Source organism: Heteronotia binoei, chromosome 15 (assembly GCF_032191835.1).
Source record: "Heteronotia binoei isolate CCM8104 ecotype False Entrance Well chromosome 15, APGP_CSIRO_Hbin_v1, whole genome shotgun sequence".
Classification (NCBI taxonomy): domain Eukaryota; kingdom Metazoa; phylum Chordata; class Lepidosauria; order Squamata; family Gekkonidae; genus Heteronotia; species Heteronotia binoei.
Genome location: NC_083237.1, coordinates 9,537,236 through 9,552,374, shown reverse-complemented (window position 1 = coordinate 9,552,374; position 15,139 = coordinate 9,537,236). Strand labels below are relative to the sequence as shown.

Genomic DNA, 15,139 nt, shown 5'->3' with positions numbered 1-15,139 from the left:
GACAAGTCCCAAGAAGGCTGTTTGTGAAAATCAAACATGTGCAGATGGAAACAGATTTGAGAAGTAATCTCACCGATGTGGTAATCCCCGGGCTGGTACCACTGATGTGGAACAAGGAGGGGATCATTTCCAGGGCATTTCAGAGTGTCCACTTTGCACACCATGAGAAATAACAGGAGAGGCAACATCCCCAGCCTCACCATCCTGGAAGCAAGATCTAGATGCAGATTCTTCTTAATGTAAAGAAGTCTTCTTAATGTAAAATATGCCAGCTCTTATTCTGCTGCGTGCAAATGAATTCCTTGAATGGTAGACAAAGTGGTACACAACACAATGTAATGCCTCAGTTATTACAGCAAAACGTGAGAGATCAAAGTGACAGAGTTCTCAGCCTTCCTTCCTTCCATCTCTCCATAGCAAAGGCAGTTTCCTATAAGCTCTTTCCGTCTTGTTTATTATATGTTTTTGGCACCTTCTGGAGAGTCACTAGAGCTTTGACTCAGGTGAACAAAACATAGTGATGTGGATAATTACTGAAGGAGATAATTGCCTTTTGATGAGTTTGAACTTTGAGTGGCAACATTGTTAAACATTTTTTGTTTTCCTGTTCTTCACACTGATTTTTTTTTTTTGGGGGGGGGAGGTATGGAATCTAGGGAATAAGCCCCGTTCAATAAAATGGGATTTTCTCCTGAGCCAACCTGATTGAGAATTTCTGTCATCTAGAAGGATGTGTTTGAGCTTTCCAAATTGCACCAGAACCAAAGCCTGGACCTACAATGAGCCCAGTCATAAGACAGGGGATACAATAAAGTCTTTAATATATATAAAGCATTTTTATACAGACCAAGTCCTCAATATTGAAACTAGAGATAACTTGGAAGTGTGATTAGATCTCACAACCAAATGAGAACATTCCACCCTTTGATTGCTCTACAAACTAAATTCTGATTCACAGAATTTCCAATGAGCAGCCTGAAAAAAAGGTTTAGGAGTTCAAACTAGTATTTAAATAATTTTATTCATATACACATTCTTTCATCTATCTATCTATCTATCTATCTATCTATCTATCTATCTATCTATCTATCTATCTATCTATCTATCTATCTATCTATCTATCTATCTATCTACCTACCTATCTACCTATCTATCTATCTATCTATCTATCTTCTTCAACCCGGCAGAAATATAAAATTTCCCTATGAGTTCCTGTAGGTTTCATGGAACCCTTCTAGTACTTAGCCAATGTCCCATAGTTTGTTTGTTTATGTATTTGATTTTAGCCCGCTCTTCCCATAGGGCAGGTTACATTATAAAAACAATCAACAGTAAAAACAATAAAAGACCAATTTAAAATATATAAAATCTAAAACTACAATGGCAACAGAGACTAAAATGGCAGGTTCTGCCTCACAGGCATGGGCTATTGTATAGGTCCAGCAGATTTTATAGCACTGGGATGGAATGAAGGGGGAAGGCCGGTAACAAGTGACTTCCACTGCCTCAGCTGAAAGCCTGGCAAAAGAGCTCTGTTTTTTTGCTCTATAAAGAGACATAAAACAATACAACAGATTTTATTGATGACTATGGTGGGCCAAGCTAACCCCTACAAATGGGAACAGACTCTTATTTTCATAGGCACCATGAAATAAACACATATTGTATGAAAGTATATTTATTAATTCCTTGTGTGAATTAGAAGATGCTTCTCGTTCAACTCAGGCTTCAGCAGAATAATATAACATTTGGGCAAAAAGATACAAGCCAGTAGTCCAGCACCGGAGGTCAAGATAGAGAAGATTTCCACAGACACCATGTATTTCCCTTTGGTGCTAAGATAGGTTGGAACAAAAGACCCCCAGACACTGCAAAAGATGAGCATGCTGAATGCGATGAATTTGGCTTCATTAAAACTATCTGGCAACTTCCTGGCTAGAAAAGCCATGATCAAACTGATGACAGATAGAAGTCCTATGTAGCCCAGGGCAATATAGAACATAATTGGAGACCCTTCATTACATTCTGACACAATTTCTGTAGCAAGTGACTGCCTGTCAAGATCTGGGAAAGGGGGTGAAATTCTGAGCCACATCAAGCAAATGATTGCTTGAATGAAAGAACAAGAAACAATGATGAAGCCGGCCAGTCTTTTCCCAACCCATTTTCTTATGATAGACCCTGGTTTTGTGGCCCTGAAAGCTACAACCACAGTGAGGGTTTTGGCTAGTACAGAAGAAACAGCAATTGTAAAGATGATAGTGAAGGCAGTTTGTCGTAAGAGGCAAGTCGCCTTGTCTGGTTCTCCAAGAAATAGCAAAGAAGAGAGGAAACAGAGCAGGAGAGAGATAAGGAGCATATAGGTGATATCCCGGTTGTTGGCTTTTACTATGGGGGTGTTTCTATGCTTAAAGAAAGTTCTTAGCATTAAAGCTGCAGTCAGGGACAAGAAAACTGCTGCAGCTGTTGAAGTGATACCTAAAGGTTCTTTAAAAGATAGGAAACTTAGGATTTTGTTAATGCACTGGTCCTGGTCCTTGTTGGGAAATTTGTCTTTAGGGCATCTGATGCAGTCCACCATATCTGAAAAACAATAGAAGCAGGGTCATTATGAGTATGGGAAATCTTGTTTTATTTCTGTTGTTCTTGGAGCCATTATTTGCAGTATTTTTTAACTGCTCATAATATACAAGGTGATGGCATGCTGAAGTTCCTTACCTTCTTTTGGCCATCTCTGATTTTGTACCGATGCTCTTTCATTGCCTGCACATTTTTCAGCACTGACCTTTAACTCATTTTATGACACTGTAAAATATCTTTCCGTTTTTAGTTGGTTGATCACATTTTAACCAATAGTGAAAAGATAAATATCAAATAATGGGATTCTGTAATGACCAGACACACCCAGAGAAGTCTTCTGGTCTTTCCTAGTTGGGCTCCATCCAGACGTTTCCTCCTATGGCATTTATAAGCCTATGGTATAGACCAGGGGTGGGGAACAGTGGCTCTCCAGATGTTTTTGCCTACAACTCCCATCAGCCCCAGCCATTGGCCATGCTGGCTGGGGCTGACGGGAATTGTAGGCAAAAAACATCTGGAGAGCCACTGTTCCCCACCCCTGGTATAGACTGATGGAGAAGACCAAAGAGGGAACTCACCTGTGAGAAGGTGCACAGAATAAGGTGTGATGAGAAGGTGCACAGAATAAGGAAAGCCCAGAGTCATTGCTCAAAGAAAAAGAGTATGTATGTATGTATGTATGTATTTATTTATTTATTTATTTATTACTTTCAATTTATATCCCGCCCTCTTTGCAAGCGGAATCAGGGCGGCTTACATCATAAAATACAATCAATCCAATAAAACATATAAAACCATAATTTACTTATATCAGCTTTAAAACCATTCTATGGTGCTATTTCAGTACAGTATAGGCGGTATTGAATTCTCGACTGTGATCGCCAGCATTCTGTAAGATGTCCAGTGGCAGCCCTTTTTCAGTCAAACAGCAAAAGATTGTTTAAACAATTCGGTCTTACAGGCCCTGCGGAACGCAGAGAAATCCCGCAGGGCCCTTATGGCTTCTGGAAGGGTGTTCCAAAGTTCTCGTCACACACAGCCTGGCTTCTTTTGGGCCAGCGGCAGACAACAGATTTTTTGTCCCTGATCTCAGTGCTCTCTGGGGGATATATGGGGAAAGGCGGTCCCGTAGATAGACAGGTAAAGGGCTTTGAAGGTTAATACCTTCCATAAAGGGCTTTGAAGGTTAATACCAACACCTTGAAGCGAACTCAGAACACAACAGGCAACCAGTGCATCTCCCTCAGCACTGGCTGAATGTGCTCCCATCGCGGCAGCCCCATTAACAGCCGTGCCGCAGCATTCTGCACTAGTTGTAGTCTCCGGGTTAGCATCGAGGGTAGCCCCATGTAGAGAGCATTACAGTGATCTATTCTTGAGGTGACCGTAGCATGGATTACCGTCGCTAAGTCGTTGCGCTCCAGGTAAGGGGCCAGCTGCCGCGCTTGCCGAAGATGAAAAAAGGCAGATCTAACAGTGGCTGCTACCTGGGCCTCTATTGTAAGGGAGGACTCAAGAGGCACGCCTAATCTGGGCAAGGGGGCGCATATAGATATTAAATAGCATCGGGGATAGGACCGCTCCCTGCGGCACCCCACAGCTAAGAGAGTGCCTCTGGGATGCTTCCTCCCCTATCACCACCCTTTGTCCCCGATCTTGGAGAAAGGAGGTCAGCCACTGTAAGGCAGATCCCTGAATCCCCACATCGGCAAGGCGGCTAGTCAGTAGCTGATGGTCAACCGTGTCAAAAGCGGCTGACAGATCTAATAACAACAGCACCACAGAGCCGCCCTGATCCAGATGTTGCATGAGGTCATCTATGAGAGCGACCAGAACTGGAATAAATTAAGTACATGGTTCTTAATCACTGATGGGCCCAGAGCATTATAGCGCTTCTAGAATTTTTGAATGGTCCTTCGAGGTAAAGGTTAGAATATTCACATATGTATATCAAGTTTTATTAGCATTTATGTTCCAATACCAAACAGTACCACAGCGACAAAGAGAGGGTTAGAACGTTCTCTGTGCAGATCTTGCCTAATTTTTAACAATAATAATAATAATTTTTTATTTATACCCCGCCCTTCCCGCCGAGGCAGGCTCAGGGCGGCATACAGGACATGGTACGTACCATGATACAGCAACAATAAAATCAAAACAATAACAATATAAAGCAATTCATACATTAATTAAGTTACATAAATAATCTAAAATCCAGTAAAACTTAAAGGTGCTACAATCACAGTATATACAAAGATGGCTTGATGTTACTGCCAAAGGAAGGGTGACACTGTCCAATCCATTATAAATTGGTTATTTCAAGTTCTTCTGAGGGAAACAATAATCTGCATTCATATTGCCCACTGGGGAATTTGATGCAGTATTTGACCTACCCTTCATGTGTGAGATTTTTCCTTCTGTACAGGGAGCACAATCATAGCAACAGAACTTCTCTCTTTCCTTCTTCCGCTTGTGATATCCAGGGTAGCAGTGGTCATTGCAAATGGACAAGGGCAATACCTATTGTCAATGAAATAAAATGAAAACGAAAGGGGGCATAGAGTTGGAGGATGTAAACATAATTTCTGTTGTTCATAAAATACAAAGAAATGGGAAATTGATTTTTTTAAAAAAGAATCTCTTTTTTTAATCTTTGGTATTTAGATGATGGCTCTGACATCAGTCAAAAGCCTAGCCATCGGTGACAGGAAACAACAGCAATCTTCCAACACGTGCAATACAGAAAATGAATCCCCACCCATCACCCCACAGCCCCAATAGCTTGATATCCATACCTGGCTACAACTTCTCATCCAGACAATCAAATTGTCATGAATGACAAATTGTTCTCCTTCAACAGCATCAGGATCCACTCTTCCAACTTTCACTCTTTGGAAGGACTTGTTTGGCAATATGATCAGCTGTGTTATATCAAACCCAGCTCCCATTTCCTTATTCTTATTAAAATACATTGTTTCTCCGGCTGAGTTGTTAAATGAAATGTCTTTGAGAAAATGGTGGAGCTACGCAGAGAAAAAGAAGCAACGGTTGTTTCCACAGGATTTGCCTGAATGTCTTTGAAAAGGAACTACCTTACCCATATGTATGAGCTCATGAAGTGTTTAAAGTAGATTTCATGTTCCTTTCCATATGCACTTCCAAGGACCCCACATATCAAAAGAGGCAGTAGCCCAAATCCTCTCTTTCCTCTCATTGCCTAGCAGGCTTTATTGCCCCAAGTCACTTCTCTTTCAGTTCCCATCAGATCTACTCCCAAGGAACTATGGGAAGGAGCTAATGATTTAGTTTTTGCAGGGAAGCAGAGAATGAGGAAGAGAAGAGGTATTTTGAGGTCAACAGACCAGATGAACCCATAGACAATGCTTCCCATGGCTTTCATTTCTCTCTGTGGATGGGTGATCTTTCACCACCAGCAGGTGCTTCTCTGTCAGCTTGATGTTGGAGAAAAGTTGTGGGAAATGGGGGAGAGAATGACCTCAGCAGCATCCAGATATGCTGATGTCACTTCCTGAGCACCCAGAAATGATGTCAGTCACTGGAGGATGCCAGGAACACTTGGTCATATGGACCAAACTCTATGGTTACAAAATGGGACCCTACTCAAAAGCTTATTGTATCAATTATAAGATACATGTAGACAAGCACTATAGAGGACAAGAGTTATAATGGGAAGGGATACAGATAAGATTAAAGGGCGGAGCTGGTAGGATATAGCCCATAATTTGCAATATATCTAAACTGCAAAGTGAGCAAGAAATGTGGGGGGGGGGGAAAACAAATGTTGTAAAAGTGACTTTCATTGCAGATATACATAGAGAACAAAACTGGAGGTCTCCTGAGCAAGTACTGAAATATTAATGGCAATAAAGCATATTTTACCTGCCAAGGTTGGAGATCTTGAGGTTCAATCCTTTTGCCACCCATAATTGCTCTGTGATTGGATCTAGATAGGAGCAAGGCATGCAAAGCATAAGCCACAGTATAGACAGCATTATAGATGCTGTAGCTGTGACCACTCATGTGCATTTCAAAAAGTGGGCCAGGGAGATTCTGTAGGCTCTCCTCCCCAGTACATAACTCAGTGTCCATCACTGGCTCCTGGAAATTTTGAAATGAACAATTGAATGCTTGCTCCCAGAAGTCCTTGAGAAACGCATTTCCTTCTGTCCAGCTAGGTTTGGCACTGCGAAGAAATTTCTGGAACCCAAGAACCTCATGGGAATGAATTGTGAAAGAAAGGGCCCCTTGAAACCAGTCATAATTGAGGCCCCTTTGTAAGCCTGATAAAGCAATATCAGCCTGCCCTGTCATTATCCATACTCTTTCCATTGATACATTTTTATCATATACATAATTCCCTAGAAATATGAAAGCATTCATTATGAGCATGGTCACAGCTTCTCCATAGAATAAAACTGTATTGGCTTTGGTGTCTGCTAGAGCTGGATAGATATTTGACATCAAACCAAAAAGATCTTGTACATTATCCCATCTGGATTGTTTTTGGATTCTTCCTGTGGACGCTAAACAGATTCCATTCCTTGACAGCAGTGGCTCCAGAGTCTTCAAGAAGTTCTCCCCACTGCCATCATCCACAATGAGGAGTCCAACCCATGTCCATTGGAAATGGAGAAGCAACGAGATAATTGCTGAATACTGATGGGCTTCATTTGGAGACATGCGGTAAAAGGTGGGGGATTCTATAGCATCCCTCTCCTCAGGGGCAAATGATCCATACGTGAGCTGAAAAGAAATTGTATAATTTAAAGAGCATTAATGATGGGAATCTGCTTATGTGTCTGATTATGAAACTGTCATTTTGTGAAGGATTTATTTTATGCATTACTGCTTTTTCAAGAGACGAGGCCACTTTCATTTTCTCTTGTTCAGACTGAAACATTGGTTCAGGCTAAAGCCACTGTGGGGGGGGGGCAACTGTGGGAGGGCTTCTAGTGTCCTGGCCCCACTGGTGGACCTTCTGATAGCACCTGATTTTTTTTAGCCACTGTGTAACACACAGTGTTTGGCAAGTGACTTGATCCAACATAGCTTCTCTTATCTTCTTGTGTAACATGGGAAATTTTGGCTCCTTCAGCACCAAGGCCAAGCTGACAGTAACTCTGAGGAATAGATAAGAGAGGGTGAAAGGCATCCACATGTACAGGGTGTCTCATCTACCCTAGCACTTTCAAGGCCACCTTAATTGGCCTACACATGCTTTCTCATTAATGCAAGGATGTGTGGGAGTTTGTTAATTGGGTCTGATGCAGCTGCAGAACATCAGAATCTCACTGGCAATCTCAGCTGACTGGTTACATCACTTGCTTAGTAACAACAGAGATCAGTGGAGTTGTGTCATTGGGCTCACATCTGATTGGCTAGTCTAAATCATGGCAGCACAGGTCACCTGGCATAAAGGAAAGATTCTTCATTTTGGTTTTGCCCTATGCCTAATCTTGGGTCAAATTTGACTGGTGTGGGCCATGATGGCCAGGCACCTGTGGATTTTGCCTTGATTCACTCTGTGACCCAGAGTGTTGGACTGGATTGACTTACTTGATTCAGGCCAACGGTCAATCCAGTCCAACACTCTGGGTCACAGAGTGGACAAAACCCAGGTGTCATCAGGAGGCCCACCAGTGGGGCCAGAACCCCAGAAGCCCTCCCACTGTGACCCCCAAGCACCAAGTATACAGAGCATCACTGGCTCAGACATAGTGTTCCATCTATACCTTGTGGCTAATAGCCACTGATGAGGCTCTGCTCCATCCATATGTTTATCCAACCAAGACTGGTTTCTTATTTAGACCCAGGTAGAACTACAGGCTTAGTTCCTTGGTCTCTGGATGTCTGGGAAGTCAAAAGGTCTGGTGGCAGCAATATCTTGAGATGTGTGGACTCATACTTCAGCCTTCTATTGGTTTGACTCCGACAAACCAGACACTATCCTGTAACGGGCTCCCTTGACTTGGGAATTTAGCCCTCTTGCCAACACTGTGGAAGTGACAGGTTTGTGACAGGGTATCTGATGAAATCTCATGGAAAAGTTCATCCAAGTAAAGTGAGTCCACATTTTGATGTACTGAGTCCATAAGCTACAATGTGTTTAGATGCTCCACAGTTTTGTAATTTTTATAGACCCCTGAGGCTTATGTAATTTTATATTACTCAGTACTCTTCCATATTTTTTTTCTGTACACGGAGCAACTCTTTTGAAGGTTTTGATGATTAATCGTTATGTAATAATGCATAATCCCTCCCCCCATCTAAACCACAGAATAACTCAGAAAAATAAAAGCACACTGAAAATCAAAACATCATGCTTCCACGCACTAATCTTACCTGAGGAATTTTGTGGGGACCTAAAATATCTGCCATACGGAAAGAGCTATCTGCATCAGCTCCACCAATGACAGCAATGAGGTTTTTCTTTCTATAACATATGTAATTAGGGACAGATTTTTGCATTTTGAAGAGCAGGTCCAAGGTGCTGCGATACATCATCTTTGCATTGTTGTAGCTATCGTAGATGTGGAAACCAAGCGTAGCATTGGGTAAAATGTGTGGGTTTTCATTGATCTCTTGAGCACTAAACACCAAGGCCAGGATGTGTTGGTAGAATTTTGTCAACATTCTTCAGAAAGAGAGAACCTTTTATAAGAAAATCCTGAAGAGCACTAGCTCATTTTACAGTACTGCTTGTTCTTTCTTTCCCCCCAATTGTGTCTTTAAAAAAACCCTTTTCTGTATGAACTTAGACTACATTGATCTCCCTCTAACCTGTCATCTGAATGGATAAAATTCTGGTCCATAGAACTGCATTCATTTTAGGGTGCCACACAGCTTGGTGTCAGTTGTATTCAATGGAGAAGAAAGCAGTTCGTTTGCCTCTTTATTTTTTTAAAATGATATATATTGTTAATATAATATGCCTGGCATAGCTAGTCACAGAGGAGGCTGAATCCTCATTTCCTGAGCAGCTATGTCATTGACCCATGTATCTTAGTTTCCTTTGTATTTTGTTCTAATTCATTGTCACTAAACTTGTGTTGCCAGGTCTTCCTTGCCACTGGCAGGAGACGGAGGGGGAGAATTGCCAGATCCAGGTGGGAAACACCTGGCGATGTGGGAATGGATCCTGGAGATGTCAGGGACTTCTATGGGGTACAGTGCCATAGAATTCACCACCCAAAGCATTCTTTCTCTCCAGGGGAACTGATCTCTGTAATCTGGAGATGAGCTGTTATTCCTGGTGGTCCCCAAACCCCAACTGGAGGCTGGCATCTCTAAACCCTCCCATTTCTTTCTCAGAGCATTTGTTTTAGACCTCTTCAGACCTTCCTAATTCAGGTGGAAAGTCATCCACGCACAAAAATCCAGATGTTCTTTCTTCAATTATCTCTGTTGAACGATTTAATACATATATTCAGTCAGTCAGTCATACATGTATTCTTGTTAGAGAAATTTCTAGGATCTTGGGATATGAATTTAAGAAAGTTGCAGAGACTTTTCTGTTGGGATTACAAATGGAAAAATTTCCAAAAGAAGATAGAACTTTAATTTGGTACTTGCTTTCAGCTGCTAGGACATTTTATGCGCAATTGTGGAAGCAAGAAAAAATACCAGAGAAATGAGATTGGATTGTAAAAGTTATGACATGGAGTGAAATGGACAAATTAACAAGAATTTTAAGAGACTATGATTCAGAAGTTTTTAAGATGGAGTGGGAAAAGTTCAAAAGATATGTAGAAAAAGAGTGGAAAATAAAAGGACATTGGACAATTTTTGATAATGATTAAGTCTTAGAAAAAAGAAGAATATTATTTTTTTGTTTTTATTAGTTAAGGGTACTTTTAAACATTAGTACTTTAAGTAAATAACACCGGCGGGGGTCAAGTAACGGGGGGAGGGGTGGGTAGAAAGTAATATATGGGATAGATAAAAAGAAGTTATTAATGATTTTTATTTATTTATTTATTTATTTGGGATTTATATCCCGCCCTTCCCACGGATGGCTCAGGGCGGCTTCCAACAATTAATCAAACTTAAAAATAAACAATTTCAAATGTAAAACAATTAAATAATTTAAACAGTTAAAACATTAAAACAGAGTAATGCAGTTTCCTATGAACAGATGGCTGGCCAGTTTCCTCAGGTTGTTATCCTAGCTAAATGTAGGCTAGGTATAGGCTAGCCGGAAGAGGGTCGTCTTACAGGCCCTGCGGAACTGCGCTAAGTCCCGCAGGGCCCTCACCTCTTCCGGCAGCTGATTCCACCATACGGGGGCCATAACGGAGAAAGCCCTTTCCTTGGTGGCTTTCAGGCGGGCTTCTTTTGGCCCGGGGATAGTGAGGAGATTTTGTGTTCCTGACCTCAGTGCTCTCTGGGGAACATGTGGGGAGAGACGGTCCTTCAGGTAGGCAGGTCCCAGGCCATATAGGGCTTTAAAGGTAATAACCAGCACCTTGTACCGGACTCGGTATATCACTGGAAGCCAGTGCAGAGTCCGAAGACCCGGCTGAATGTGTTCCCACTTTGGGAGACCCAATAACAGCCGGGCCGCGGCATTCTGCACCAGCTGCAGTTTCCGGGTCCGAGACAAGGGCAGCCCCATGTAGAGGGCGTTGCAGTAGTCCAACCTTGAGGTGACCATAGCATGGATCACTGTTGCTAGGTCGTCGCGCTCCAGAAAGGGGGCCAGCTGCCTTGCCCGTCTAAGATGAAAAAATGCGGACTTGGCAGCGGCTGCTATCTGAGCCTCCATCTTTAAAGAAGGCTCCAATAGCACCCCCAAGCTCCTGACCCTGTCCGCCGCCATAAGCGGCGCACCATCAAAAGCCGGCAGGGGGATCCCCCTCCCCGGGCCGCGGCGGCCCAAGCAAAGGACCTCTGTCTTCGTAGGATTTAACTTCAGCCCACTCAGTCTGAGCCACTCAGCCACGGCCCGTAGTGCCTGGTCAAGGTTTTCCGGGGCGCAGACAGGCTGGCCATCCATCAGCAGATAGAGCTGGGTGTCATCAGCATACTGGTGACACCCCAACCCATACCTTCGGGCAATCTGGGCAAGGGGCCGCATGTAGATGTTAAATAACATCGGGGAGAGAACCGCCCCTTGGGGCACACCACAATCAAGTGGGCGCCTCCGAGACAGCTCCCCCCCAATTGCGACCCTTTGTCCCCGACCTTCCAGGAAAGAGGAAAGCCACTGTAAGGCCAACCCCTGAATCCCTGCGTCGGCGAGGCGGCACGTCAGTAGCCGATGGTCGACCGTGTCGAACGCCGCCGACAGGTCTAACAACATCAGCACCGCCGAGCCACCCCGATCCAGATGCCGTTGAAGGTCATCCACTAAGGCAACCAACACTGTCTCCGTCCCGTGTCCCGGGCGAAAGCCGGACTGAAATGGGTCGAGGACGGAAGTGTCATCCAGGAAGGTCTGTAACTGCTTCGCCACTGCCCTCTCCCACTGCCCTCTCCCACTGCCATATGCAAGAAATATCATTTGTTACCATATGTTACCAAATAAAATTGTTTTAATCGAATACATGTATTCTTGTTAGAACAAAGTAGGAATCAAGTTTCACCTTTAAGACCAACCAAGTTTTATTCAGAATGTAAGCTTTCATGTGCATGTGTGATAGTAATGAATGGGTTAAGTAGAAAACTAAGGACGCATAGAGTCTAAGTCAGATGACCTGAGGGTGGGGAGCCAGAGTGCTCGGAACTCTCAGAAGTGATTGACAGTTAATGTCTGAGAGTCAGTCAGGGTCAGATGGAGTCTGAGGGAGATTGCTGAAGAGAGCAGTTGATTCTGAGAGGGAGCTGAGACAGGAGCTGAGGAGAGTCTTCAAGGGAAGAAAAGCTCACTGCTAGCTCTAATAAGACAGCCAAGGGGCTGTGTGTGACAAAATGAGAGTCAAAGTGAAGACCTGAGAGGTCACAGACACATATACACGTCTCTTAAGAGCTAAAGAGGTGGTTGAGGGAATAGATGTGGGTCTAGAAGTCTAAAGGGCTGGGAGTAGAGGCACCAGCCGACTTGAGAGACTTGGCACATTATACCCAAGAGGCAAGCCTATAATAGTTTTGGAGAGTGAAATCTATATGATCTGTGAAACCTGAGAGACCTAAATGAACAATATATTATAAAGCCTGGAATACTGAGAAACTGTTATCTACTTGAGATACAATATAGCCCATGTAAATATCTCCCATTCCCCAGTTGAAGACTGTGTGTATGTAAATAAATTTCTGTGGTTTACTTTAAAGTTCTCTGGTGCCAGTATATTGGGAAAACTATCAAAGCTGCTGTAGTCCCCTACAAACTGAGTTATCCATCCATCTGAGAGCAAAACAAAAACCCCAAAGAGACTAGTGTTGAGAAATCCATATTATACCCACCCCTTGAGTTCAGTAGTCTGAGGTAAAATTCAAAATAGAAGAACTGAGGCTGAAGAGGGGCTGGGGTAGCCATAAGTCGCTTATAGAAGCGATCCAGTCGGACCGCGAGACGCGCTGTTATAGCATGCACATCCCATCTGAAGAAGTGTGCATGCACATGAAAGCACACATTCTGAATAAAACTTGGTTGGTCTTAAAGGTGAAACTTGACCCCTACTTTGTTCTACCGCTTCAGACCAACACAGCTGCCCACTTGGATCTACCTATATATTCTTGCTGTTTATTATTTCACCCACCTATTTTCCTGGCTGAACAACAGCATGATGCTATTTTTTTTCCCCTTGGAACCATCAGTGGTTTCTTTGGTTCCTAAAATAACAGTTTCATGAGTTATATGTTTGTTCTGGGAATCTGCCTGTGTCTCCCTTTACACACCGAGAGAAAGAAAAATAGTATTTGAAAGCTTCCTTGACATTTCTCAGTAGCCAGTACTGTAATAATTATGTTTCAGTTCCTCAGAATATCTTTTGAACTCTAAAGAAGTCCAGATCAAGATAAATATTTATAAAACGGTGTAAAATCCTATTGAAGAAAGAGGCAGGGGCATTGTACATGATAAATTGATGTGAGACAAAATGCACTTTTTCAGTAAAAAAAAAAGGAATATAGTGAGAAAAGCAAGCAAAAAGAAAGAGCCCCCCCCCCCCCAAAAAAATGAAATCTAGCAACAATGGTTTTTTGACACACGCTTACACTGGACATTTAGATACATTTTCTTCACATATGTCCTGACAACCACCACATCTAGTGTTCCACAGTGTTTTTGACTTTGTTTGTTTGTTTTAAATAGCACATTTTTCCCAACTTTCCCCCCATCCTTTTCTCCTCACCTACATATTTCAGTCTGTGAAAATTTTTACCTTAGAAAGATGTTTCCCTGACCATTTTTACTGGGATTGTCCTTTACACATATACAACAGCTTGACCACTTGTAACAATTAAAAACAGAATCTCTCTCCCATCCATCAGTAAACCAGGGAGAAGTTACAATAAATCTCATGGGCTCTGCAAACAGATCAGGAGCCCCAAACCATTGGGATGGGGAAAATCTGGTAAGTAACACCCATGCACATTTATGCTTTGGTCATCATATCATATGAAAATATGAACATATGAATCTGCCTTATACTGAATCAGACCTTTGGTCCATCAAAGTCAGTATTGTCTTCTCAGACTGGCAGTGGCTCTCCAGGGTCTCAAGCTGAGGTTTTTCACACCTATTTGCCTGGACCCTTTTTTGGAGATGCCAGGGATTGAACCTGGGACCTTCTGCTTCCCAAGCAGAAGCTCTACCACTGAGCCACCGTCCCTCCCCTTATATCAGTTCTATAAACTATTGCTATTCTTTGAACAAAGTTAGGAGTCCAGTGGCATCTTTAAGACCAACAATATTTCCAAGGAGTTCAATATTTTCCAAGGAGTGCACACTAAAGCTCATGCCTTGAATAAAACTTGGTTGGTCTGAAAGGTGCCACTGGACTCTAACTTTGTTTGATGGCTTCAGACCACCATGGTTGCCCACTTGGATTTATTGTCATTATTTGTAATTTGACCATGCTCACATAGTTCACATGGGGAGAAAATTCTTACTCTGGAGGGTCAGATAACTGCTGCGAAGGAGGTCTGTCAAACTCAAAACTGTGAAGTTGGACATTGAATAGAGAAGTAACCTCCCCAATGATGAAGTCTCCTGTCCGGTACCACTCATGGAGAACGTGGAGGGAATTCTTTTTGGGGCAGTTCAGAGGATCCACTTTACACATCGTTAGCGAAAACAAAGCAGGCGACACCAACAAACTCAACATCCTAGAAGCCAAAGCCACCTCTACATATAGATTCACCATCTAAGGCACAGCAGGCTAACTGGGAGAGCTTGTGTCTGTACCAGTATTCCTCTTGAAGTGGAATATGACAGCTCTTTGTTCCAGCACATGCAAATGAACTCCATTAATATTAGCTGTGCAGCACAAATTGTGATTTAATGGCTAGCTTCTTATGGCAGAATGTGAGAGATCAGAGTAACAGAGTGCCATGTCTCCCCCTCCCAGCACCCCCTGGCAAAGGAGATTTCTTATAA

General features: G+C 42.8%; 1 protein-coding gene across 1 annotated transcript; it reads right to left on the bottom strand.

Moving 5' to 3' along the window:
• Positions 1-1,681: 1,681 nt before the first annotated feature.
• On the bottom strand, positions 1,682-14,825 carry LOC132584681 (vomeronasal type-2 receptor 26-like). Its single transcript, XM_060256581.1, has 4 exons — positions 14,653-14,825; positions 8,944-9,235; positions 4,974-5,100; positions 1,682-2,583 (listed from the first exon to the last, which is right to left on the bottom strand). Exons 1-4 carry the CDS (start codon positions 14,823-14,825, stop codon positions 1,682-1,684), a joined length of 1,494 nt encoding a protein of 497 aa, XP_060112564.1.
• Positions 14,826-15,139: the final 314 nt, after the last annotated feature.

Bases quoted from the DNA above. Each gene is read 5' to 3' on its own strand.
- LOC132584681 (XM_060256581.1), bottom strand. From the start codon at position 14,825: ATGTGTAAAGTGGATCCTCTGAACTGCCCCAAAAAGAATTCCCTCCAC. The intron at 9,236-14,652 runs GTAAGAATTTTC...CTCTTTCTGAAG, and splicing joins CAGTTATCTGACCCTCCAGA to AATGTTGACAAAATTCTACC. The intron at 2,584-4,973 runs GTAGGTCAAATA...ATTGTTTTTCAG, and splicing joins AAAAATCTCACACATGAAGG to ATATGGTGGACTGCATCAGA.